At 39.4% G+C, this 24,975-nt stretch overlaps 1 protein-coding gene across 1 annotated transcript in view; it reads right to left on the reverse strand.

Moving 5' to 3' along the window:
* Positions 1 to 5,476: 5,476 nt before the first annotated feature.
* The window catches only part of spon1a (spondin 1a), a 50,298-nt gene continuing 30,799 nt past the window's right edge, over positions 5,477 to 24,975 (reverse strand). Inside the window, exons 7-16 of the mRNA XM_035629257.2 lie at positions 17,093 to 17,157; positions 12,706 to 12,907; positions 10,750 to 10,890; positions 9,451 to 9,526; positions 8,915 to 9,097; positions 8,001 to 8,171; positions 7,709 to 7,876; positions 7,266 to 7,430; positions 6,477 to 6,743; positions 5,477 to 6,356 (exon numbers count right to left, since the gene is read on the reverse strand). Of these exons, the coding sequence (XP_035485150.1) occupies positions 6,193 to 6,356; positions 6,477 to 6,743; positions 7,266 to 7,430; positions 7,709 to 7,876; positions 8,001 to 8,171; positions 8,915 to 9,097; positions 9,451 to 9,526; positions 10,750 to 10,890; positions 12,706 to 12,907; positions 17,093 to 17,157 (1,602 nt within the window). The 3' untranslated portion in view covers positions 5,477 to 6,192. The remainder of the gene's footprint in view (positions 6,357 to 6,476; positions 6,744 to 7,265; positions 7,431 to 7,708; positions 7,877 to 8,000; positions 8,172 to 8,914; positions 9,098 to 9,450; positions 9,527 to 10,749; positions 10,891 to 12,705; positions 12,908 to 17,092; positions 17,158 to 24,975) is intronic.

Raw genomic sequence — 24,975 nt, forward strand, 5'->3', positions numbered from 1 at the left:
CGCAGTGTTCCTTTAAACCCACATTGACAGTTGATCTGAATGGATCCGTACCTGCCATCTAATCTGCCCTTTTCCCCATCCAGCTCCCTTGAACTCTGGTTGGACTTTGGTGATAAGGTGTTTCTACAGGGTAGTGATATGTGGACATGTCTACATCATTTGAACTGAAATGTGATGTGGTTCCGTGTATTCCGTTTTTTTGCTGCAAGCAACTACATACATACACTATACAGTCTTACAGACATGCCAGAGTGATGCATCTGGAGTTGGTACAGTTGAACTGGATGTTTATAGAGCACGTCAGTCTGGCATGTGCCAACATCTTTTACAGCTGGACACAACCTTGGGGTCTCAGCACTTGGCAACAATGAATCGAGTAGCAGAGGATTAACAGCAGAAGAAATTAGCCTACAATCAAACTCATAACTTCCCAAATCCTTTTATATCACATCCACCCACAAAAATAATTAACTCTGCTGAGGAGGTCATGCTCTGTGGCTGATAGTCCGCAGAATATCTCAAACCTTGTGTAAAGGCCTCCATGAAATTTGGTGGACAGACAGTCATCAGGCATTGGGATAATTGATTCCATTTTGGTGTCGATTTGCATCTGGGATTTCTATCCCAAGACAATTACCCTATTTAGCCATGACTATCAAAACTGTTGGTTTCAGATACCAAACTAACAGAGATATTAATCCAAATCCTAAGGGCATGTTTCAAGGGCAAGCAAGTGATTAAACCCAATATTTGAAAAAATTAGGAATGCCATCTTGTGGTGGAGTCTCGAGTTAGAGAACTGTCCAGAGTTGGCCGAGCGTTTTACTCTCGTGGTGTCTCCTAATTACCCAATTTTATCTTTGTTATACTTTGGCTCACAGCAATAAGAAAGGAGATGAGAACAAATGACTCTGTGTATCCCTCTGATTCACTGTGACCCGGACCAATCTGGATGGAGAGATTGAAGGAATCAAGATAGCCTGTGAGAGAGGAGGGTTCAAGCTTACTCTGGATGTAGCCAAAGAAAAATACTGTATATACACAGCCGCATATGGACATGGAAACAACCAACGAACAACAGTGTGATCTCTAACAAACAAAACAAATAAGGTTTGTTTAATTAGGCACCACAGTGGATCATAGAGTCATCTCTAAAGAAACCAGCAAAGACATAATTACTGATGAAACATACATCTTAATGAACATTATACTACACCATGATCTGTTGCTCAGTATATTCAGGGCTGAACTTGCAATTTTAATTAGTGCAATAGAAATTGTGGTATCTGTTGGAGTCAATATATCCTAGCCTTTCAACATTTTTAATGTGGTTTGAGGCTTGGAACTCAAATTTGAATATGGAGTTGAAACTATACAGTTTGTTGCCACATGTTTTACATCATCTGAACAGTGCAGTTTGAATGTTAAGGATTACAAATGGCAACACTAAACCTGATACGAACCCCGACAGAGAATACACTGAGCTTAATTTGAGGATGATTATTGACTGTGGGCAAGTAAATCCAGCATTTGGCTGGCAGGAGAGTCATTGAGAAATGTGCGAGCTATTCCTTTAAAGATTATATGGTAATTTTATGAGTTCTAACTATTGGGATGTCTGTGTTGTCATGGTAACAATGAGATCCTAAAGCAGAATTTTTAACACTGCAAAGTGTTCACCATTGATATCTGGTGTGGCAGGGAAAACTAAGACCTTTACAAATATTATGAATATGTACTGTATTGATTCATGTGTTTTCAAAAGAAATAGAAGAATTTATAATTACTGGGCATATGCTAATTTCCACTGGATTTTTTTTCCAGATCAACTAGAACAGTTAAGATGAATATTCTATGTGGTTTTACAGTTTCGACTTTTTGTGTGTCACTGTCAATTTTTCAGAAATGTTAGTGTGGGTGTGCCACACAACTCTGCAACATACAGTGTACACACAAGGCTAACTGTGTGCGTGTGTGTGTGCGTGTGTGTCTGCGTGCTTTTGTGCATGCTTGGTCGGGTACAAGGGGCAGTATTTGGTCAGGATTAGTACAAGATTCCTGTCAGTGCAGAAGGAATCTGACAATCCACCACACTACACAATACAAGACAATAAGGAACTGTTCACCTACCTGTTTTCAGCACGTCCCATGTGGCATTAGAGCTATTCTGAAACAAAAAGTGTAGCAGCAGAGAGAGGTAATCTTGGATTAAATGCCTAATCAATTAAGCGTGTATGACAACAATTTAATATTATTCATTGTTCTGTTGTGTCTTGTGCGTCGCCACCAACTGCAGCAGTAATTTACAATGATAATCAGGCTCTACAGAAGCCACATAGTGAGACTCTACAGCCTTGCTGTGGAATACAAGTCAATTTGAGATTACTGCTCTGCGAATCCCCGCAAAATGCGTTTCCCCAGCAACGGGAAGATAACATGACAGGAACATCATCTTGTGCTATCACTGTAAAAGGGGTTCCCTACTCTCTGTCGGCTCTAGAAAGGACAGTAAATGAAAGAGAGAGGAAAAAATGTGCAGGACAATGCAGAATAGCCATTTCAGTAAAAATTAATCATGCATAGCACTGGTCCCAAATAATGAGCCATACTACTCTCAGGAAAGCTACAACTGAAGCCTGGAGCTGCAGACTTCACACAGAAAAGCCCAGGGTCTACCTTGCCAGATAATAATTGTTTGTTCAACTAAATATTCTGAATATGCTCTAATGCTAACTGACATTTCACACATTTCTCCGGTTCCAAGTCTGAATAGTTTAGAATCCGAGGACATTGATCGTCACAGTGGTCTATAAATTTGTGGAAAAGAGCCTTTTTGCGGGGCTGGCCACCATATTGATTTTCCCTCTGAGGTTTATTAGTTTAAGAAATCCTATATTTCCTCTGTCTCTCCGTCCAGGCCCCAGAACTGCCTGTGAGGCCAATAAAAAATGATGCTATACTGTGCCTGTATTTTCTACCTTATTTTAAAAAAAAAAAACTGAATTGCAGCTGGAATTGTATTTATTTCTCCGTCCTTTACATCAATGTATAGACTGACGCTGTCCCGTTCAAAGAACCCTCAGAGGCAAATCAAACCAAAGCAGAATTTGCCAACACAATAAATCGCCAGCCTACTTTGCAAAGCTTTTTATTCAAATCCCTCACTGCCTCTTCAAAGCTGAACAAAAAGTCAGCTAGCAAAATAAAAGGAAACAATAAAAGTCCTCTTTATATAACCAAACCCCACACATGGGTATATTGTTGCATTTCTCTGCCATGCAACCATATAGAGACTAGGCTTTGTTTATATGGACAATGATTAAGGGATTAATAAGGAGTCATTAGTTGAGAAAATATTGCTGATAATTGCTTCATGATGAAAAACAAAATGGCAAATATATAAAGCAACAGAAAATATTTTAAACTCTTCCCACCATTGTATTAAAACATCACACAAATATTCCTGTATGGGGAAAACAATTTTGTGTTAAAGCTTTTCCACTTTGATTTAGAAACAAGATGAGCACAGATCCATAATCTCACTCCATGTTCCCTGACTTCTTTAGTCAAATGTATCGTCTAAATTCATTGTTCTGTAAATTAATTTAATACTCTAAAACATGATGATGTATGTTGTGACTGTTAAATACACTCCTCCTGACAGATATTCTGTTTGTAATATGACACATAAGTAAAAAGACAAATGTGGATTAGAGGGCAGGGGATCTTAAACAATGGAGAGGACTTAACTATGTTTCTCATTAATATTAATTGTTTGCTTCAAATATCTGGCCGTATTTGTTGAAAAAATAAAAGCACATTTCACTATAACAATCTACAACCTCCAAATTATCACAACATGAAACTGAAAAAGATGAAACTGAAAAATAAAGAAACAAATACATATATATATATATATATGTATGATTAAAGAGTTTAAGATACTACCCTGCATTCGTTTTTGTGAGGTGTACTGGTCACTAAACTGGCCAGCATGGACATGTCTTGTCAAAGTGAATATTAAAAAATCTCCGGGCTCAACAATGAGCAACTCACGCCTGGTGGTTTCTCTGTCAAATGTCCCTGACCCTACGCTCCATTACGAGATGTGCACACAAGGTTTTTAAAAAATGCAAATCAAAGATGTTGCCTCTCTGTGACAGATTTGGGCCTGTGACTTGAAGGGTTTGACCAAGATGCAAAATCTGAAGTTTTACATACTATATTAGAGACTGATGATCAGTGTTTGATGACATTACTGTTAAAACTGTCATACGTTAACCCACTGTACAGTACACTGCATCCACTAAAAAAATGCTGCGCCGGAGGCATTTCTAAAATAAGGACAGGCTGTTGCAGTAAGGTACTATACAGGACATGAATCTTGCACTGAGGTACAAAAATAAAACTATCAAAAGTTGATGGATCAGCTGGGTGATGCTCAAAGAAGCTGCCTGTCCCTGGTGGAAGAGATGCTTGAGTCCCTCTTTCCCCATATATGGGACCTCATGTTTTGTGTTTGTTTTTCTCACAGTAACTGAAACATATCGGGAAACAGGCTCAACGACGAATAGGTTCCATTTTCATGTCAGCAGTGTGGCCTGCCCCCTGAATATAAATATTCATCAATGTCTACAGACAGAGAAAGCTTATTATAACATCACAGAGACGTGGACGGTCGACTTGCATAACTGCATCTCTGAGATGTTTTCCAGTCTGAGTCGGAGTCTGATCTTCAAGCTGCAGCTGGGATACATAACTGCACCGCACTCGACTGGATGCGGTCCAGAGGGGTTTCCAATTAGATTACATAAGAAGATAAACCAACACACATCCTTAATCCATTTCTCTCTTCTTTTTAAAACCATGCACCTCTTATCATAGTCTCCGCAGGTATTTCTGTTTTAACTGCTCAATCAAGCCTATAGAAACCCCCCCCCCCCCCCCACACTCCATGTTTCTATTGCCTACCGAGTGTGTAAGCTTCCCCCATGTGTAGTTGTGTTGGCATGGAAACAGGGATGGCATTGTGATGTGTGTATTGAATTTTTCACCCACTGTCCCCCGAGCTCCACAGTGAGGAAAGCTTGACTCTAACCCTCCCCCCGAGTTTTGCACCAGAGAGCAGGGGTGGGGGCCGATTCTTTCATGCTACAGCAAGCAAGATGTAGAAAGAAAAAATTACCTCAATGATCTCCCGACTGTATGAATGAGAAGGTGCTGCAAACTGTCGTTTCATTTTCACCAAATTATCATAAATTAATCTCTGTTTTTGAATGTATCGTCCTTGTCACTCTGCCCCCTCGTGGCTATTATATATCTAAAAGAGAAAGAGATTAGGTCAGCACGACATTGGAACAAGCAGCCTCAGAAATGACCAGCTTCCTTTTAAAAGGCAAAGGTTTTAAAGTAGTTACTGCCATCTAGTTGCACAAAAAGTAAAACGTAAATAAATAAATAAAAAGACAGATGCAAGTGACAAGTTGTCACATTTACTTTTATTGTAAAGGCGGTATTATTCCAAAATATTAATATGTTAAAGGATCAGAGATAAAGAAAAGGAAGGGAAGACATCTAGAAAACATCTACACAAGACTTTGGTGAGAATCTTGGGACACATTCTTATCAAAAACTTCCACAGCAAAAAAATAATGCTCCAAATCATATATGTCTTGATCGTGGTGAGTCTACAACAATATCGCTGGGTAGAAAGTCAACTGGGCATTTTGTGTCCTAGAAACAACTGAAGGCATATAAAACACTGGAATGGTTGGGCACCTGTGCTTTAAAGTCTGGAATATACTGTACTACTGAGGGATACCACAAGATATAACAGTTCATTATCTTATTATTGAATCAATTCATAGTTCATGATCATATTTTTATATTTTACCACAACAAGTTTACAGTAATCTTGCAAAAGAGCCGTATGTGTATCAGAGCTAGTTTGAAAGCACAGAAGAATCAGCCAAGTTTAAATCCAGAGTTTTCCAGAGGTGTCTTTGAAGGTTTGTCTTCTCTGGACGACAACTGACCTGAGCTCTGGACTTAACCAACACAGATTCAAGTATGTGCCATTTCAGCCCTGTACAGAGTGCATTGGATCATTGTATAACCATGTGCCGTGCCCTGCCCTGTTCCCAGCCCCCGCCCGCCCGCTGTCCACGTCAACCCTGGTCCCCCTACTCCTTCCTAGCAGGGGTGCACATTACAAGCCCTGATCTCCTTCCTGTCCTTGCAGCTGGACAGCTGGGCAGTCTTAAACCTCTGCTTCACTGTCATGAGCCGTTCTTGAATACCTCCACCGCACAGTTTGGTACATTCCGTCCAACTCGACCACGGCCTCATTTTACACCCTAAAGATAAATATCAGGAAAGAGGAAGAGAAAGGCTGTCAGAATCATGTGACTCTCTCTCTCTTTTTTATCATCTGTGTGGTGTTTAAGTGTTTGGAAGAAATAAGGGTGGATACCAACCTGGATGCTCAGAGGCGTCCTCAACTCTGCCCTGTTTGCTCCTCCTCTTTTCTCGCTGTTCCTTGCGTCGTTTCTTCTCATCGCTGTTGGCTTGTCCTCGGGTGCACTTCCTGATCTTACACTTCTTCCTCTGGATGGATTCCTGGCAGGGGTTTCCTCCAAACTGAGGCTCCAGCTTCACCATGCGTGTCCGGATCGCATGACCCTTCCCGCAAGACTTGTTACACTCTGACCACTCTGTCCACTCTGACATGATGCAGTCAATGGCTGAGGAGGCAGAATATATGAACATCCATTACAGAATTAAACAGAAGACAACAGAGATGGTGAATAAAAGTTTTACCCGAACCATGCTGTTGTTTCAAGCCAATACTGGTATCTAGGTTTGGACGTTTGGAAACCCAATCAACATACTGTACATCATCAAATATTATGTTTTAATAAAAGAACACAGATCCCATGAATTTTTAAAAAATATTTCAATTTAGCTCTTACCTCGAAATTTTGGATTAACATCCCTTCTTAGGCCTCATTCATGTCTGTCAAATCATTTTCTAATTCCAGCTAAAATGTAAATACTGCATATGGACTCGCCTGTTACATTTCATATACACCAGAAAGCTCTACATCACTGTCAAATTAAAACAGATACATAGGACAGAGACCTTTCCCTGCCCTGTATGCATGTCTGCACCAAGACACCAGGTTGCATAGCAACCATCATTAAAATGACATATTTGCATACATGTGCAGTGTGCGAGTGTGGAGATAGGGATGCTTATTACTTACGACACTCCGGTAGCATGCACTTTTCCACCTGTTCTAGTTCTTCTGTACACTCTCCCAGTTCCACGGGGGACTTGAGCGTGCGCTTCCGTGTCCTCAGACCTTTCCCGCACGTCACACTGCAGTCACTCCAGTCAGACCATGGAGTCAGCAAGCAGGGAATAGTGTCTGTGCACAACAGGAGTCTTTCAGTGACACACACACACAGCCAGTGAATTACAGAACATATGGTGGTATAATGTGGTCACATATGTGTAACACATCGGGGCTGGAATGAATAGATCAGTTTGTGTTTTGATTTCAAATACAAATTTACAGTAAGAAAGTAGACAGGTGAACAATGTGTATGATTGTCTCACTCAAGGATGCCAAGTTGGGTAATGGGACACTTTTCACCAGATTTAAGGTGTCAGGAGATTTGTGGTCCTGAAAAAGCTGCTACTCACGACATTCTGGCATCATGCACTTCTCCACCTCGAGCACCTCTGCCCCACAAATGGACCCGTCTTCTGGAGGCATATTCACCATGCGCTCTCTCCTCCTCATGCCAAGACCACAAGTGGCACTGCAGACATCCCATTCACCCCACTCTGTCACCAGGCAACTGCTGGGAGCTAAGGCCAAAAAAGGGAAGGTAAAGGGGTAAACTTACAGGGCTATTTACATGAGATCTATAGTATAATAAACCTGTGTCGATGGAGCATTTTGACAAATGGAATGAAAAGGGTAGGAACCTACAGCATTCCTCATTGACCACACAGTTTTCAGTCTCCTCTGTGGGCACGGTGCAGTTTGAGCCGTCATCAGGAAACTGCTTAACGTAGCGCTCTCGGGAACGTGTGCCCATTCCGCAGGACAAGCTACACGGAGACCAGGTGATCCACTCTGACATCATACAGGTGGAAGCATCTAAAGGGTCAAGGCCAAAGGGAAGGATGTCAGCAAGCTTCAGGAGACGTCAGTGATTTTGGTGACTTCAACGGCACAACAGTTGGGCAGGAAACGCAAAATTGTGAGTTTGTCAAACATCCACCAATACAGCAAAAAGCAACAAATGGCAATAATTTGAGAATTAAATATCAGCGCGCCAGAATTATGTTCCTCACAGTAATCCACCAGCTGTCTGTTTCTGTGCAGAAATCCGAGAACAGGACAGTAGTCATGTTATCTCCAAACTGTCTTTGCCCCAACCTCACACACATTTCAATTTCAAATAAGAGTTAAAAAAAAATGTCAGGAATTATTATTAAGTCAGCAGTTGGTATGTATTTCTAATGTATTTTTTTAACTGATTCCAACACCAAGTTCATATGACTCTTCCTTTACTCTAATCTTATTGCTGTGTATTTTATAATAATTTCCTGATTTTAAAATGTTTTAATATCTTTTTCCCCTGTTTAGCCCTTAGTTTTATCCTTTGATCAGCATTCACAGTGCAAAACATGACAAAAATATTTAACCACCAGCGAACAATCTGTCTGCCATTAACAGGGAATAAAAGGCCTATCTCAACTGATAGAAAAATCTAACCTTAATGTGCAACCAAGTTCGGATTCCTGATCACGTCGTTTAATCATTTATATTTAATGAATAATATCCTTTTTTTTCCCCTGGCAAACACAGTGTCGCTCAGTCTTTAGAGAGACACTCACCCCTATCACTGCATCCAGGCCCCATGCAGGGCTCAAAGTCCTGGGTGTGTGGGCAGGGAACACTGAGGTCCAACTGGGCCTTCAGCATCCTCTGCCTCATCCGTTTGCCCTTTTCACAAGTGGCTGAGCTGCAGGCGGACCATGGAGACCAGTTGGAGTAGATACACGTCTCAGGGGTATCATCTGCAGGATGGTTAAGGGAAGGCATGGCGGGGCAAGGTTATTAATACTCAGACACAAGGCAAGTCAGAGTGCCCAGCAGGGAAGCAAATACATGAAAATACGACATTAAGAAGACATTAAAATTGCATCTAAAAGACAATAAAAAAGGCTAGTCAAAGTACTCTACAAAGGCATAGAAAAATTAAAAACAATTTAAGTAAAACAATAAGGGAAACATTAAATTGCATTTAAAAGACAGCAAAAACAAGAAAATGAATTAAAAATACTATAATAGCCTACCGCTGCAAACTACGCTTCTAATGCTAAAGAGTGATAGAGAGAGAGAGAGAAAGAAAAGGACACAGGATCCAGACCTTCCTCTTTTTCTTCCTGGGCAATATCCGCTACAATGTCATCCACATTGTCCGGCACGATGTTGCACTGTTCGCCCTGTGGACACACAGTTACACACTGATGTGGCTAAAATACTCCACCAATTTTTGTCTCAATCCTTCTAATGTTCTTCTGAACACTATAACAGTGGCAGCAAGCAGGTAAATAAGAAGGCAACAAAGACTTATAAATTCTCTCTACTGTGGTAGGTGATACACAGGAAGAAGACATACACACCTAAGAATGTATGTCCATATACTCTGAAGTTCTAAACTGCGTTTTATTTTCCCAGAAATTCCCCAATCTGCCTCTAGATGTCACCGAAGGAATACGGAACTTCTATGATTTTCTGGTTTGCAGTTCCCAGGGAATTTCAATATCCATCAGACTAGATTATGAATAAATAAAATATGTTTATATTTCATAGAGAGTAAATTTTTATACCTGTCATAAGGTTTTTAAGTACTTGTCCCCCCCTGTGCTCGATTAGGAGTGACATCACTTGACATTTGAAATATTATGGAATACAATGTTGTTGATATGTAAACTATGATTCTGGTTGTGATTAGTCAAACTATGGTCCTTACATACTGCTATGACATGAAGGAAGTGGTTATAATCACAATGCGCTATCTTGGAATATTTTATTTTATTTTTGTAAGCATAACTTACCTGAACAAAAAACAACAACCAACAACTAACATTTCATAGTATAAATATTTTTTTGTAAACTTGTATAAATTTTTCTCAAGTTTTGAAATTGTTTCTCTGTTGATGGACTGCGTTGAACTCATCATTGTATCTTCTGATGAAGAAAAGTACTCTTTCTCAATTTTTGCTTTAGAAACATTTAAAGGCATCTATACTTCACAATAACAACATATTTAATGCATATAAGATCTGGTACCTTAAGATGTATTCAAATTGTATTCTATGTCAGTCAAATCTGGTTTATTTATCAGTATAGAAGAGAAAGTATCAATAAGGGCTGTGTGTGAATGCTGAATGCATAAAGAGGAGGCACAGCAGTGAAATAAATGTAGAGGATGATCACCTTAAAATACAAATAAAACTATGAAATCTCTGACTACATGTAAAGTATTGTTAGAAAAGACCTAAAGGTTATAAATCATAAATACTACATTGCAGTCTGAATATTTACTATATCTGAAGAAATGTGCTGCCATTATGTCATTCCCTGCATTTTTATCATTAGCCAACCAAATCTACCAAGTATTTTTAGTTGTACCAAGAGCTGACAGGTATGAAAACAGATTGACCTTTCTGGCAATGCGTTCCACCACCACCCTGGCCACAGGAGTGATAGCGCCCCCCTCGGGATCATAAAAAGGGCTCTGTGGATGATCCAGACTGGTCAGGGGCCGGATCTTGTCCTGGGGCACAGCGGGCTTGTTGGGAGACTAAACGAGGCACACAAAAAAAAAGAGATGAATAAGAAATTAAAGCATGTGGGCCTCAAAGCTGTGGATCGTTGGAGCCAGGATTTATTTGAAATATACCTTTGCAGAAGTTTGATGAGCACAGAGTCACTCCAAGTTACAAAAGTCACACAGAGGACAAGTCGGTGAGGAGTGCTTTAGTCTACAAGGGAGATGCTCTTATTAGTCAACAGTAAAGGTCTGCCAGCATGTGGCTGATAGAAGCGCCACTGCCAGAGGCTGTCTGGAGGCAGAAGACCAGCTCATCCTTCACCCCCCACTGAGGCCACCCAGAAAAAACATGGAGAGAGAGCAGCACTGTTTGTGTTTGTACTAGCCGGAGGGAAATAGGGAGAGGGGTAATGACTGGCCACTAATTAACAGATATAGTAAAAGTAATGGCACAAAGGATGGATGTCATTACTCTGTTACAGGCCTGTGTCTTTAACAACTTTGTGACCCAAAGTCCCACGACACCACCAGAATAGCATAGTTTCACCATCCTCTGCTGCAAAGTGTATTTCTGGATATAGAGGGTTTTCTTTCACTGATCTTTGTGCAAAGCTTTAACGTGATACTTGACCATTCTGTCCACATTCTCAGACAAATGTTCTCTATTGTTTGAGTAAGATTTCACGAAGAAGAAAGGACGATAGGGCCCAAATTGTGGCTATATGATGCTGAGGGTTTCGAAGTACAGTGAGCTGTGTCATGGCAACTAGTCTAGTCATAATAGTCTAGAGTTTAGAGTTACACAGAACACAAACAGAGAGTTCCCCAAATATTCCTGATGCCCTTACGGTGCATTTTGATTTAGTACATGGAGGCCACAAAGTGTCTGTAAGTGAACACACGAGTAGTGCACAAAGCGTAGCTGTGTGTGGGAGGGTGAGAGAGATGAAGATGAAAAGAAAGAGTTAAATCATTTCTGAAGACCGCCAAAACAAGCAAGAGAGCTCAGTTCAGTGGGTTCATCAGTTGGGCTCCGAGGGATCAGCCAAAGGCTTCACACATGTAGTAGTCATAGAGTTTGGTCAAACACACACACACACACACACACAGCCTAATCCATTAGGGGCGACTGAAGCCATTGAGCTCGCAACAGACACAACCTCTGGGTGATGGCGGGAGAGGAAGACGTTCAAGGCTTGTAAAGGAGAATTGGATGGGTGATGACACTTGAATTGTTACAGACTGGCAGTATGTGAAGAGGTGAGACAGGGAGCGAAAGTCAATTCTAAGCAGACAGGCAGATGAAGAGGTTGGTATAATGACAAGATTAAATATGTGAGCGTGAAGGGGAGACTCAGCTGGTGATGAGAGTGAAGACAGGGGTTATCCAGGGGGCAAAAGGTGGAGAGAATTGCAAAAGTTTATGGCTGCACCAGGACTGTGGGGTTGTTACACGAGTCATGTTTACTACATGAGGGACACTGCTGTTTTTCCTGCAGGATCATCATCAAGTTCCTTTTTCCAACAATTACTTTGATTAGAATAATGATTCATCATAAGAATAATGAGAATTGTTGACTCATTCAAAATTAAAAAGACTGTTTCATAAAAATATTTAAATGACAATTGACAAGTGATATGGAAAATCCACATTTTAGAAAATATAATTAAAAACACACCATCCTAGAAAACCCTTAACATATATTAAATGATCATGACACAATTACATATGTGATAGAAAATGAAGAAAAGTTCAGTTTGCATGTTTAGGAGCAAATTACATAGGTTAGAGTGCTTTAGATTAGTAATAATATCTAAATGTGTAGTATATGGTCTTATACTGACCTCATATGTCACCCCACTATCAGTGCCTGCATCCCAGGGGATCAGGTCCTGGACCACCTTCTGGGCCCAGCCACACTCCTTGGTACACAAGTCCTCAGCAGACAGACCCACGTTCCAGTCTGGACTGGGCCCCAACATGGTCAAGAAGGACATGAGGTGACGGGTGCGGTCCACGGAGAACTCAGCTGAAGGGGCGGCCCGTCTGAGGAGAGAGCAGGTGGGGCCTTTGAGTGAATAGAAGCAGTTCGAGTTCAAGTGTGAGTAAGAATGAGAAATGACGAATAGGCTCTTCTCAAACATGCGGCCCACAAAAAATGTGCCCGTCAAAACACCTAATGATGCATTTGGCCATGAGTCATACATTTCTGAATTTCGCATTCATGAAATTATAAAAACGCATGTAATTGGAGACACAAAAGAGAAATGAAGTAATGTTTATGATAATCAAGTTTACAAGTTGGGACATTTATTGATTTTTTGGATTGGATTGGAGCATCTCCATCTTTGTTATAACAAAGATAAAAGTTTTGGTAACATTCAGCATTTACATTAGGCATTGACAGGGAAACTATGTCACTGACACAAGGGCCCTGCAGTTGTTTCGTCGTCTTACAGTATTAAAGGACACTTCACACTTGCTCAGCTCCAGCACATGACACAAACACAGCTCGGGCCAACATCCGTCTCAAACCAATGACTGACAGCTAAAGCAATTACAAGAATTTTCCCAGCCAGTACTAGATTAATTAGGAGTGGCGAGATTCTTGTCGACACGCTGACAATTAGCCAGTGATTCCTTTTTACAGCTGTCATCATGCCCGTATGAATCCATTTGACTTTAGCCAACTCAGTCTTTCCCTTGTGCACCCCGCTAATGATGATGGCCTCTGAGGATGTAAAATGGTCCTTATCCACTGGGAACACATAACTTGACTCTACTCTCCCAGGCCTCTGCTCCATGAGTACTGCAGGTCTGAGGTTTATCTCACACAGCCACCTGGACAGGACAAATAAGGAATGCAAAATTGACAGAAAAGGAGAGCCTTTTCTGGTAAAAAAAAAAGAAAAAAAAAGAGGAATATATTAAAGACCCTTGATACCTTAACTCCAATCCAATATGTGTGTTATTCCAAAATGTTTGTAGTTTAGAAATGTGTGCAGGTTTATTTTTCAAGATGTGTTGGTATGAATGTTAACTGGATTCATGGTCTTGCTACATGGGTATTTGGTTCTATTCATTCCTTTCTTTACATTCGACTGTTCCAAAAAACATTTGTGAGGGTGAAAAATCAGTGTCTTCTGATGTGTAAGGTCTGCTTAAGTTTAAATTAAACTTCAGTACTTGATTAAAGTAAAAAAAAAGATCAACTTCATTATTAAAAAAAAAAAAATGATTGGCCAATTTCTTTTATCATTTCTCCCACCCTCAAAATGTTTTAATTAACTGGCTCTGGAGTGTGCTATTAAAAAACATGTTTTATTTAAATGGTCAACAAATATAATTGTAACTATTTTGTAGGACATTCATTGTCATGCAGACAGACAAGCAGTGCTTGGGATGGTTTCGGTCCTGATCCCCAATCAATTATTGCAGCACAAGACAACCACAATGTTACATTTCATAGGTTTCTAGTTTGCAAAAAAGTTGTACAGTAGCTTCTAGAAGCTTCTGCACAGGAAGTGAGGTAAGACGAGCTACATTCCTTCACCACACTACTGCATACACTCACGTACAACATTACTTTCAACTTTTAGAATTGGTCCAGAGGATGAGGCACAATTTTTGTTTTAGTTTCTTTCAGTTGAAATGTATTTACTCCTACTGCATCCTGAGTTTCCCTTGTTCCCACTGTAGCCAAAAGCACTATTTTCAGCCTGTGATGCGATAGACAGAAACAATAACAGCCACAGACAACTATGCGGCCAGGAAGCCATTATAGATCTTGACTCTTACTGGTTGTTCACCTACATTATTTTAGGATCACTGGCTTTTTGAAGATCAAAGGCTGAGTTATTTGTATGGACTGACAGAGATAGTGATTATAGAATACAGGATCATAGCATCAGTTTTTTAACTGATATTATGTTTATATGTAAAACAAATTGATTTCTTTCTGTGTATTTGATCTGCAAAATGACATGGTAGTGAATCTTAAGGTCGTGTACACAGTGGTCAGGTGAGCTGGTCTGGTACACGCAGACACTGGAGAACAGGCCTAATAAAAGAACAGTAGTGATTATGTCGAAATGCCTCGTGGTGCCAGAGTGGTTATAGTTTTAGTGGACAACATAGACCACTATAGTTTGGATTGACACATGATTAGCTGTGAAATGTTACTTCAAAATTTACACAACCCTCATTTGTTTTCATTACATTGTGGCGAGCAGTAAGTTTAACTTGAGACACGAGAACAAAACTCTGCTTTCTTCCCCAGGCTGCGTTAATTCTGCACTGCACACAAAGCTTTCACACATTCAGTTCACCCTCCTCTACACTCGGGGGGCTGCGATAAACCAGAACCACCCTGTTCACCCCATGGTGTCCTCACCTGAGACTTTTGTATGAATGAACAAAAAATAACACAGAGAACATTTATAACATAACGGAATAAGAATTAGAACACATAATGATGACTTAACTTAAATGAATATGTCAAACTACATTAAAGCCCTAAAAACCCTCGGAAGTCCCGGCTTCTGCAAGCCACGCCCCTCTGGACGCCACAAAATGTCATTGTTCATTGTTATTTCCATTAGTATTGATTAATTCATTCATTCATTCATTAGTTCCAGAAATGATTTTTGGTCTTTATAGTCAAATGAAGCTGAAAGATTGTTTTAAGAGGAACTACTTAATTTGACAGAATGAAGCTGCAGTACATATACAATTTATACACATTACAAAAACCCCATAGTTGACCTAAAAAAGAGGCATCACAAGTGTAATTGCACCCCAGTCTTCTCACAAGGTATAGGGGATAATTAACTAGTGAAACTATTACACACATGCAACAATGAAACATGCAGACCATGCATTTTTCATGCATCTTATAAAGCTAATGAACTCTCTAAAGACTCTCGAAGATTAAAAAGGTGCATCTTTCAGTTGGTTGAGTGGAACCTACTTAATTCTTTTCTTCAGTATACTTCCATGGTAAGGACACTTCCATGTTGTTATAAACCCATAAAAGTCCTTCCCTGCTCCAAACCAATGTAATTGCTCTGACACCCTCCCGCATGTGCTATTCACAATCAGCGTGTGAAACAATTAACTGGTTGGATGTACGGCACAGAATACGCTAATTGGCCCTGGTGGATATCACTACTTCTATTCCTGGCTGTGTTCTCCCCTTTGGCGACTGAACACGGCCGAGGCTGAGGCCCTGTGGTCGAGGAAAGAACACAGAACAGGCCTTTACCACTGAAGTTCTTCTGTACAAACTGAGCCAACAAGCTTTTTGTTGTTCTCATGAATAAGAGATGGGATGGCTGCAGTGAATTTAGGGCTAAATGAGCATTCACACTGTAAGCATGTTGTAGCGGGCAGTTTCAGGACACCTTTGGAGCTGCGCTTTCACTGATCCACGAGCTCTGAACCCAACTTTGGAAACTAACATCCTCTGTTATGTTCTGATGTCTTAATCCTTAAAGCCTCAGAACCTGTGGTATCATAATTCCTATTAAGTGGTGGTGGTTGAATATGTTTCAGCTACTATTGCAATTGATAGTTCCTTTACGTGGACCCATTCTGAAGGCCATAATACTTCTAGACTGATTTCCGACCTTTGAGAGGTTGCTTCGCCATTATTTTATTACGATATTTTAAAAAAATCTGCATTTAGAGAATTAAAAAAAAAAAGTTAATCCATCACAGTGGACATACATAAAGTGTCACAAGAGCACATCATCTTAAAGATGAGTGACAGTGGAACATATATACATTACAAGAACTTTAAATTATTTGTTGTAAAGCCCGCTGATAAAGGAGAGGGGTTGTAATCCCACACTCAACCTCTTTACTATTAACAATATTATTTTTATAATGCAGCACATTAGAAGACCTGATACGCCCTTGTGTCCAATCTATCAATATCAATGTTTTGCCGAATAAATATTTCCATATGGCCACGATTACTCTCCAAGAGACAAAGGAGTTTGGAGTTACAGTAGAGAGTCATTTATAAAGTGTGAGCTCCATTTACATCTTTACTGTACAAAGTGATGGTGATTTAAAATAATTAATTTCCCATTAAAATATGTTGGTGTACACGTTATCGAATGCTCAATTTTGACGTGTTGAATTTTGCTTGCTTTGACTCAATCTAAGATTACCTTTTTTATATAATCTATTCAGATTTATATGTCATAATTAAGATGTATTACTTACACATTGAGTGGTTGCCAGGCCGGCCACTGTGCTTTCATTTTGATGACTGTCAGGACGTCATCACCCTACAGGAAAGAAAGAGATAGAAAGAAAAAAGCTCAATCTCAGACAAAACTTCAATACTGAACCATTATGCATCACATGTGAGTGATGACAAAGATCAATTGAAGACTTGTTTTTCACTCTCTTATCACGGTACAGGTACAAATATCATTTGAGGGACAGAGAAATGGTCTCAGTAACTGAACTCCAGACAGTCCAGCTCAGAAGTTGACATATCAGAGATGTTGACAATCCTGTGTGACAGTCTCAGGTGTGAAGTAATCTGTTTCATTTGCATCTAATAGCAAAATAGAATTCCACATGTATCATAAACATTTTGGTGAAACGTTTTGCTCCTGTAACCAAATCATAAATTGAGCACTTTTCTCAGGTCACATTCACCCATTCACACACACTCATACAGGGCTTCTGACACGTCTCTGTCACGCATCCATTCACACACTGTTGAAAAACACACACTTGCCCAAGCAGCCGGGATCGACAGCCCTTCCAATTAGTGGATGACCCGCTCTTACTGCTGAACCACAGCCGCCCTAGGCGATCCCCGATTTCTTGCTCTCTTATTGAATTTCATTACAGCAAATCTGACAGGCTGATAATAGGCATGGCAGACTAATCCTATTTCAGATGCAAGGATGTTAGTGATGGACTGTGCCTGCGCTATGAATATTACACACTTATCCTCTTTGTGGCCGTTTTCACAACCTGACACAGTACAGGATACTTAGGGAAGCTTTACTCTATTGAGTAAACACTTCAGTCAATCTTAAATAATATATTGGGAGGCACTTGTAAACTTAAAAGAAAAAGCTGGAAAGATGTTGACAAGTGGGAAAAAAAGTTAAGGTGCTACTTTCGGTTCAGGCTCTCTGGTGAATACAAATAGTGAAAAATATTCTTCTTTTTTTATGATACACTAGTTAGGTATAGATGTTATCAGCGCAGTGACAGTAATGTAGCTTTTGAAGTTGCATTACATTACATTCATTTTGCTGATATTTTTGCCCAAAGCAGCTTACAATAATCAGTTACATGTCAGAGGTGGTAGGTAGCATTAAGGGCCTTGCCCGAAGGCCCAAACTGGATTTTTAGCCAGGTTCTGACTGGGAATAGAACCCCTGTCTTCAATAAGGGCTTCTTATCTTATCTATACCAAAGAGAGTGGTGTAACCCACTAAGGTACACCAGCTGCCTTACTTTGAATTTCCTTTTTTTGTGTTTACCATCTAACTCTAATGGGATCTGTCTTACAAAGGTTTTCATCGTCCAATTTTCCCAGAAGAAGGTGAAGAGAAAGGAGCTGATGAGGAACAGAGCCAGCAAATATTACTGAAAGACCTTTAGAAACAGATATATCACAACTAGCAATGTCCAAGAAGGTAACAAGGATCTCTGGTGAGTGAGCCAAAAAAAGAACCACAATTGCCCACAATTTAGTCTTTCGACAGGCTTTTGCAGAACAAATTGAACTGTCAAAACGTGACTCATAACTACTGAAAAGGGCACATTTCATGTTCTGCACCTGCAAACCCAGAAACAACATAACAGTCTCAGTCCCTCTCTTTCCCCCTCTAGATTTCTCTGGAACAAACAAGAATAAATATCCCTGAATGTCCGTACATACAAGGGGCATATTTCTTAATAAAAGGCCTCCTTTCAATCAACCTAGCCTCCAAAAACTTTATCAAAGTTGTAGGATTCCGCTTTGAAGCTGAGGAAAATGTGTTACTCCACCATAACGTGATTATAGAATATCAAAGTAGAGAGCGGTGTGTGGCTGTAAAAGTGGTGCAACTCTGTCCCTCTCTGATAAGAATGTGTGTTTCTTCTTAGGAGAGGACAGTCTGGACGGTCTGCTCCATTACAAGTGTCAGTAAGTCATGCAGCTGAGAGTGATGCTTTTAACAGGATCAGAGGAGCTGATATGATTGGATGGAATTGAAACCAGCTTTTAAACCATTCATACGTTATGAGCAGGCACTTTGTGCAACTGGTAAAGAAAAAACCACAAGGACCAAACACAATAGCCCCAAACACATTAGCAACAGCGATTAAAGGACCTGGAAATTTTGAAGAGTTATTTTGTTTGAAGGTGTAGCACATTATCTTATACAACACAAAATTCATTTGATTAAAAATGTAGAGCATTGTTGTTCCAGGCTACCATATTCATCATCTGCTACTCAGGGCTTCTATCAGCCCAAAAACCTTCCACACAAACAAATGCAATCTTATTTGTTTCAACATTTAATAAGTGTATCAATAAAAAAAGAAATGGTACAAAGTAGAATCTCATTCCCTTCAGCCTTAATCGAGTCTTCAGTCATCTGTGGAAAGTCTCAGCAGGATCAAAACAAAGGATGTGATCCAATATTTCTCATCATCACTTACTAATTACAAGAAACCCAACAGTTGGCAGCTCCCAAGACATTTTGATGGAGTGAATAGGTTTCATAATTAATTGCAAACTTCTCAGTCCAGTGTCTGTGAGATATGCATTAGCCAGAGGATCATCTGCCCCTGGGTAGAGTATGATTAACTTTTTTTATTTCCTAATAATGGACATCATCAGTGACTTGAGTGAGATGGATTTAAAGCATGTCATGTTCTACATTTGCATACTTATAAACACCGACACAGAGATAAAGTCTGATACATGAGGTTAAGATTCACTCGGTTTGCGTTTGGAATTTACTTTAAATATCCTACACCTCTGGTGCTTGAGCTGAACACTCAAGAGTTTCCATCTTACTCACTACAAGTTCATGCAAATCACGAGCATTACACAAGCAAATAGCCTACTTCATCACCAAAAGCACAACTTGCAAGCCTGAGCAATAATATTCATTGACCAAGTCAGGGACTCTCTCACCCTGATGGACTCTTTCTGACACAGATATGAATGGCCCTCTGGAAAATACAAATCCTCAGACAAGCCTCCATCTTTTCCTGGCACTCATTGAATAAACAACACCTATGGTGGTTGTTGGGTTGTTGTGCTGTTGTCTCCACGTATACACACATGAACCTAAGACAGAATAAAATGCAAACAATTTGCTGGGAAGAATTTAGCATTCAAGTTATACATCTATTATGTATATATATATATATATATATATATATATATATATATATATATATATATATATATATATATATATATATATGGGAACACAATACATTCCCACAAATGTATTGTGTGTCTTGTGTCACAGTTTAAAATTCCTCCTGCCCTCCTTAACGCTTGTGTGTCAGCAGAAAAGTATAGCATGCTGACAACTCACCAGATTGAAAGGAAATTGGTCGAGACATTCTGCAATTGCCATTGCTAATTGGGTTTTCCTCTCAAGTGTATGGTATTTGAATTCTGACATGTTTATTTTTCTTTTTTTAAGTCGAGAGAGAAAGCCTGTTTTGGCTGTCAATCCATTGGAGAGAAATATTAAAGTTTGCAGCTATAAATTATCCAACTTTTACTGCCTCACACAACTTTGCCCTTAGGTTTAATGACTGGTAACACAAACATTTACTGGCTTAATGACAAAATGTGTAACAGATCATTGCCTTGGCACTGATTTCCAAAGTTCTTGCAAGTTTGCATCCATTCATCCGCTAGCACCATTAGTATGTGAGGCTAAGATGTCAAGTTAACTGATGTAACTGACAGTAAGAGCAAAAGGAAGAATACACTTTCTTTTGGCTAGTACGTTAGAATTTACAACATTTAAGAGAAATGTACGATGATTCAAATTTGCTACAGCAGCAGATTAGGGCCACTATTGCTTTACTGTTTTTAGTACAGAAACTGAAGGATCTACTTGTTAGATGTTACCTGAACAACTCACACCACTAATTAAAGTCGTCCCACTAGCAGAATCCCCCCCCCCCCCCCCCGCTTTTCGTCATATGTGTGTGTCAAAGACAGGCAGGGATGGATAACATTTCAAAGAATACTTGCAACCAGACATTCCACTGCTCAAACGGAGTTCATTTCCACCAGTGACAAGGATATCTAAAGCTGAACCCTATCAGCGATGTAACTTGTCCCTTGCCTTGCTGCCAAACACGTACAGCTGTTAGCTTCACCGAGAGCCTGTCATTTCCCTCTGCTAATTTAATATTGGGGAAAAGCAAATCTATGATTCTGTTGTATCCTGTGGGGAGGCAGCTTATGGACAACCTCCCAGGAACTCATTAGAATGGCTCAAGAACTGTCTTTTCAATTTATATGCTTTAGTAAAGAAAGACATCAGTTACTGATTAAAAAAAAAAACCCCACACACATGGAAATACTTTTCACTGCTTGTACATTTCCAGGTTCCAGTTTCAGTCTTGTTTCACAACCCATCATTCTCCTTTAACACCCATGCTGCTTCAAATATGTTGCAATCACTCAAAAAATGTATTTGATCTATTGCAAAAAATGAGAAGGTGCATTTAGGAAATATGCTGTTTTCATTTAGTCTATTTTGTCTCAAAAGATTTTAGACTCTCTTGTCATTTCACAGAGGATCACTAACATATCCAAAAGGAATGCAAACCTTTTTTGTAATCAATCATATCGTGTTGGTTTGTCATGTTGCACATCACAATCCCCCTGTCATCAATAACTGTCAGCAGCCAGGCACATTTGCCCAAGTGGACAAACACTGTGGCACACATCACAGTAAAAAGTGTAATTTATTAAAATTATTAATTTTTTTGCAATGGTCTAACATCTGCTCGAAGTCAATTATCTCACGATAGTTCATTGGACGAGGACACATTAATCATAATCACACTAGTCATTTACTCCTCATGTGTTTGTTTTTGTGTTTTATTTTTGATCCCAATATTATTAGTGGCCATATCAGAGATCTTCAGCTCTGCGTTTTATAGTCTGTATAGCCTATAAACGCATTTTCATTGTCATCTCCATTCAGTCACTATTGATCCGGAAAATCCAGGTGCATGGGTAGAAACAAGACTTGATGATTTCTATTTTTTACTGAAATACAAGATTATGATTATATATCTATTTTTATGATAATGATTGCACAAGATTATCAAATTAAAACAACACTGTCGCCATTAGAAAGTGTCTACGCTCATTCAGTGTCAAAGCAGTGAAGAAAAGTACACAATCATTTTATTAGGAGCAGCATGATAATATCAGGTAAGGCCAGCTCCCTTTGCTCGCAGTACATTCTCCAAATTCTTTGTGGCATTCCACAAGATGGTTCTGGTCCATGTTGAAATTATTGCATCACATAATTTCTGCAGATTTGTCAGATGTACTTTTTAATGCTGAAAATGTTTTGTTCTGTCAAAACTTAGATAGGTTGTGGTGTTCAAATGATGACTAATTGGTATTAAGGGGCTCAAATTTGACCAATAATAGATTCCCCTCCCCAAAACAACACCACCACCAGCAGCCTGGACAGTTTACACCAGGCATGTTGGAACCTTTGATTCTTGCTGTTGATGCCAAACCCTAACCCTACCATCTGCATGTCTCTGCTGAAAGTGGAATTGATCAGATCATGCTACTTTTCTCCAGTTTTCAGCTGTTGTTTGTTTGTTGCTTCAGAAAATGCACATCTAAACAATGTGGTTCAACTGAGCTCTGAACTGTATGAATTAACAATACAGGTTATTCTGTTTATTGTTTGTTTAGTTGTTTGTTTCAGTGCAAATACAGAGGAAATGGTAAAATAATAAAATAATAAACTCTGCTGTGCTGGCAGTACAAACAATGTTAGTAAATAACAGTTGAAGCCGACTGTTGGGTGATCAAGCTGTGCCTTTGTCATCAGTGACAGAGTTGAGTTTTCAGTGGAAGGTACTAAGGGGCACAACTGAGGCAAATGTGGATGCTATTACGGGGGTTGCAATGTAGCCTGTATGTCAAATCCATATAGTCTAATTAGTTTCATCTAAACAGTAATTGAAATTGCAAAAACTGCCAAAGATCTGTGAAGCAGCATCATGGTGGCTGGTTTTGGACAACTGCCGTTTGGTTTGGTATTTGAGCAAAAGATAAAATCATTATCAACCAAGAGTAGGGTTGTTGAGTGTCTTTTATCCATCAGATGTGATCAGTTTGTTTTGTGGTTTCTTGCAAATGCAAGCTATTGTGATAGTCTTTTTGTCTCCAAAAAATGTTTTGGGCGGTTTTACTTCTGAATATTTAGTTAGAGGATTCTTTTATTCATATCTAATCTTCAAAACTGGAGTTCAGGAATCAATATTTGGTTCTTGATTATACAGACAACTCACCAGGAAATTAATGAATATGAATGAGCCGGAGCATTACCGGAGCATCAATTTGTAATTAGGCTTGGACTTAATTTGTATTTGATTTGGCTCTTGACCCGTTAAATAGCAACACTTTGTGCAGGAAGTGAGCCCATTGTCAGAGGTCCCTGAACCTCACGGGCCAAGTCTATCGTGCTGGGGGGAAATTGACCTGTCAGAGCCGCTCACGCAGGGGAGATCATCCATAAAATTGTCTCAAGGCAAGCTGAGTGTATAGTCTTTAAATACTGTCTAAGCAAGGTAATACAAAGCAAGTAGTGCATGGTTTCATATTGGCATAAAAAGTCTTTGCAAACCTAACATCCTTTCCTTCCCTTCCATTACCAGGACAACTGTGCAGGCTGGTTGTTCTCCATGCCCACAGGGGAACCTTTGTGCTTCTAAAGCAGTACCTTGCTTCAGTGATGAGGTGGAACATCTTAATGTAGGTTTTATTACAGTGCACTTTCTGCATGGGTCATCTGCAGCCCTCTGGTCTGCCTCCAGCTCAATTTACTTATTAATCTTGTATTGTTGAGATGTCAGTGATGAAAGTCTAAGATCAACCTCTGATTAGGATTGTGTGTTTTTGTTGAGTTGACCGACCAAGTATGCATACATTCTTTTGGTCATTCTGAATTACGGTACCCCCATGTTCTATTACTAAACAAATGAATTTTTGTTAAGTGCATGGGTGAAATGAGCACAATTGACCTCACTGTAAAAGAGGTAGAACAGAAGCTAATTAATGAAACAAGCATAGTTAGTTTATTGACCAGTCGTAATTACTAGTCAGAGAAAACACAGGCGAAGGATTGATCCATCAAAAAAGTAAGATGAAGTCATTTAGATATTAGATAATGCAGACATATATATCATAAGTGGAGAAATATTAAATAATACAGACACCTATAAATAAAGGTGTTCTTTTTGAGAATTTTGAAGGTAAAATATACTGAATATATATAAAATTCTTTTTGACAAAGCAAACAATTCCTTAAAAAAAACAGCACACTTTGACAGTAATTACAGTTACAAGTTGCAACAGAAGATTATTTAAGAGCTTCTTTATAAATCAATGCAAAGACTCTAATCCAAGCCTCTTAATATCTGAATATCTAATATACTTTGTTGTTGATGCGCATTAGCTTTGATCCCCTCTCAGCAGTATACACAACACAAAACACGTTCTGTTTAGGTGAAATGAGTTCAAGCTATGAAGGAGCACGCAGTTCGGTGCATTGATGACAAACATGCATTAACTTCAATCCTTTAATGGATGTGACAGTCAAATCGATCAAAAGAAGGAGAACTGTAACAGCTCGCAACTGATAAATGGAAAGTTTCAGGAGCACGTTTTGTTTGACATAACACAGACACAATCTTCAAGATATCCAAACGTACAGCTCTGACATTACTAGCAGTGGCTATCTTTGGCTTTGATATTATTTTTTCCTAAATTCATTCGATTAAACATGAATCACATTTACTCCTCTAAAAGGAGGAAGAATTCAAAATGTAACATGCTAAAAAGTTAGATATTC

This window comes from Scophthalmus maximus, chromosome 4 (assembly GCF_022379125.1).
Source record: "Scophthalmus maximus strain ysfricsl-2021 chromosome 4, ASM2237912v1, whole genome shotgun sequence".
In the NCBI taxonomy this organism is placed as follows: domain Eukaryota; kingdom Metazoa; phylum Chordata; class Actinopteri; order Pleuronectiformes; family Scophthalmidae; genus Scophthalmus; species Scophthalmus maximus.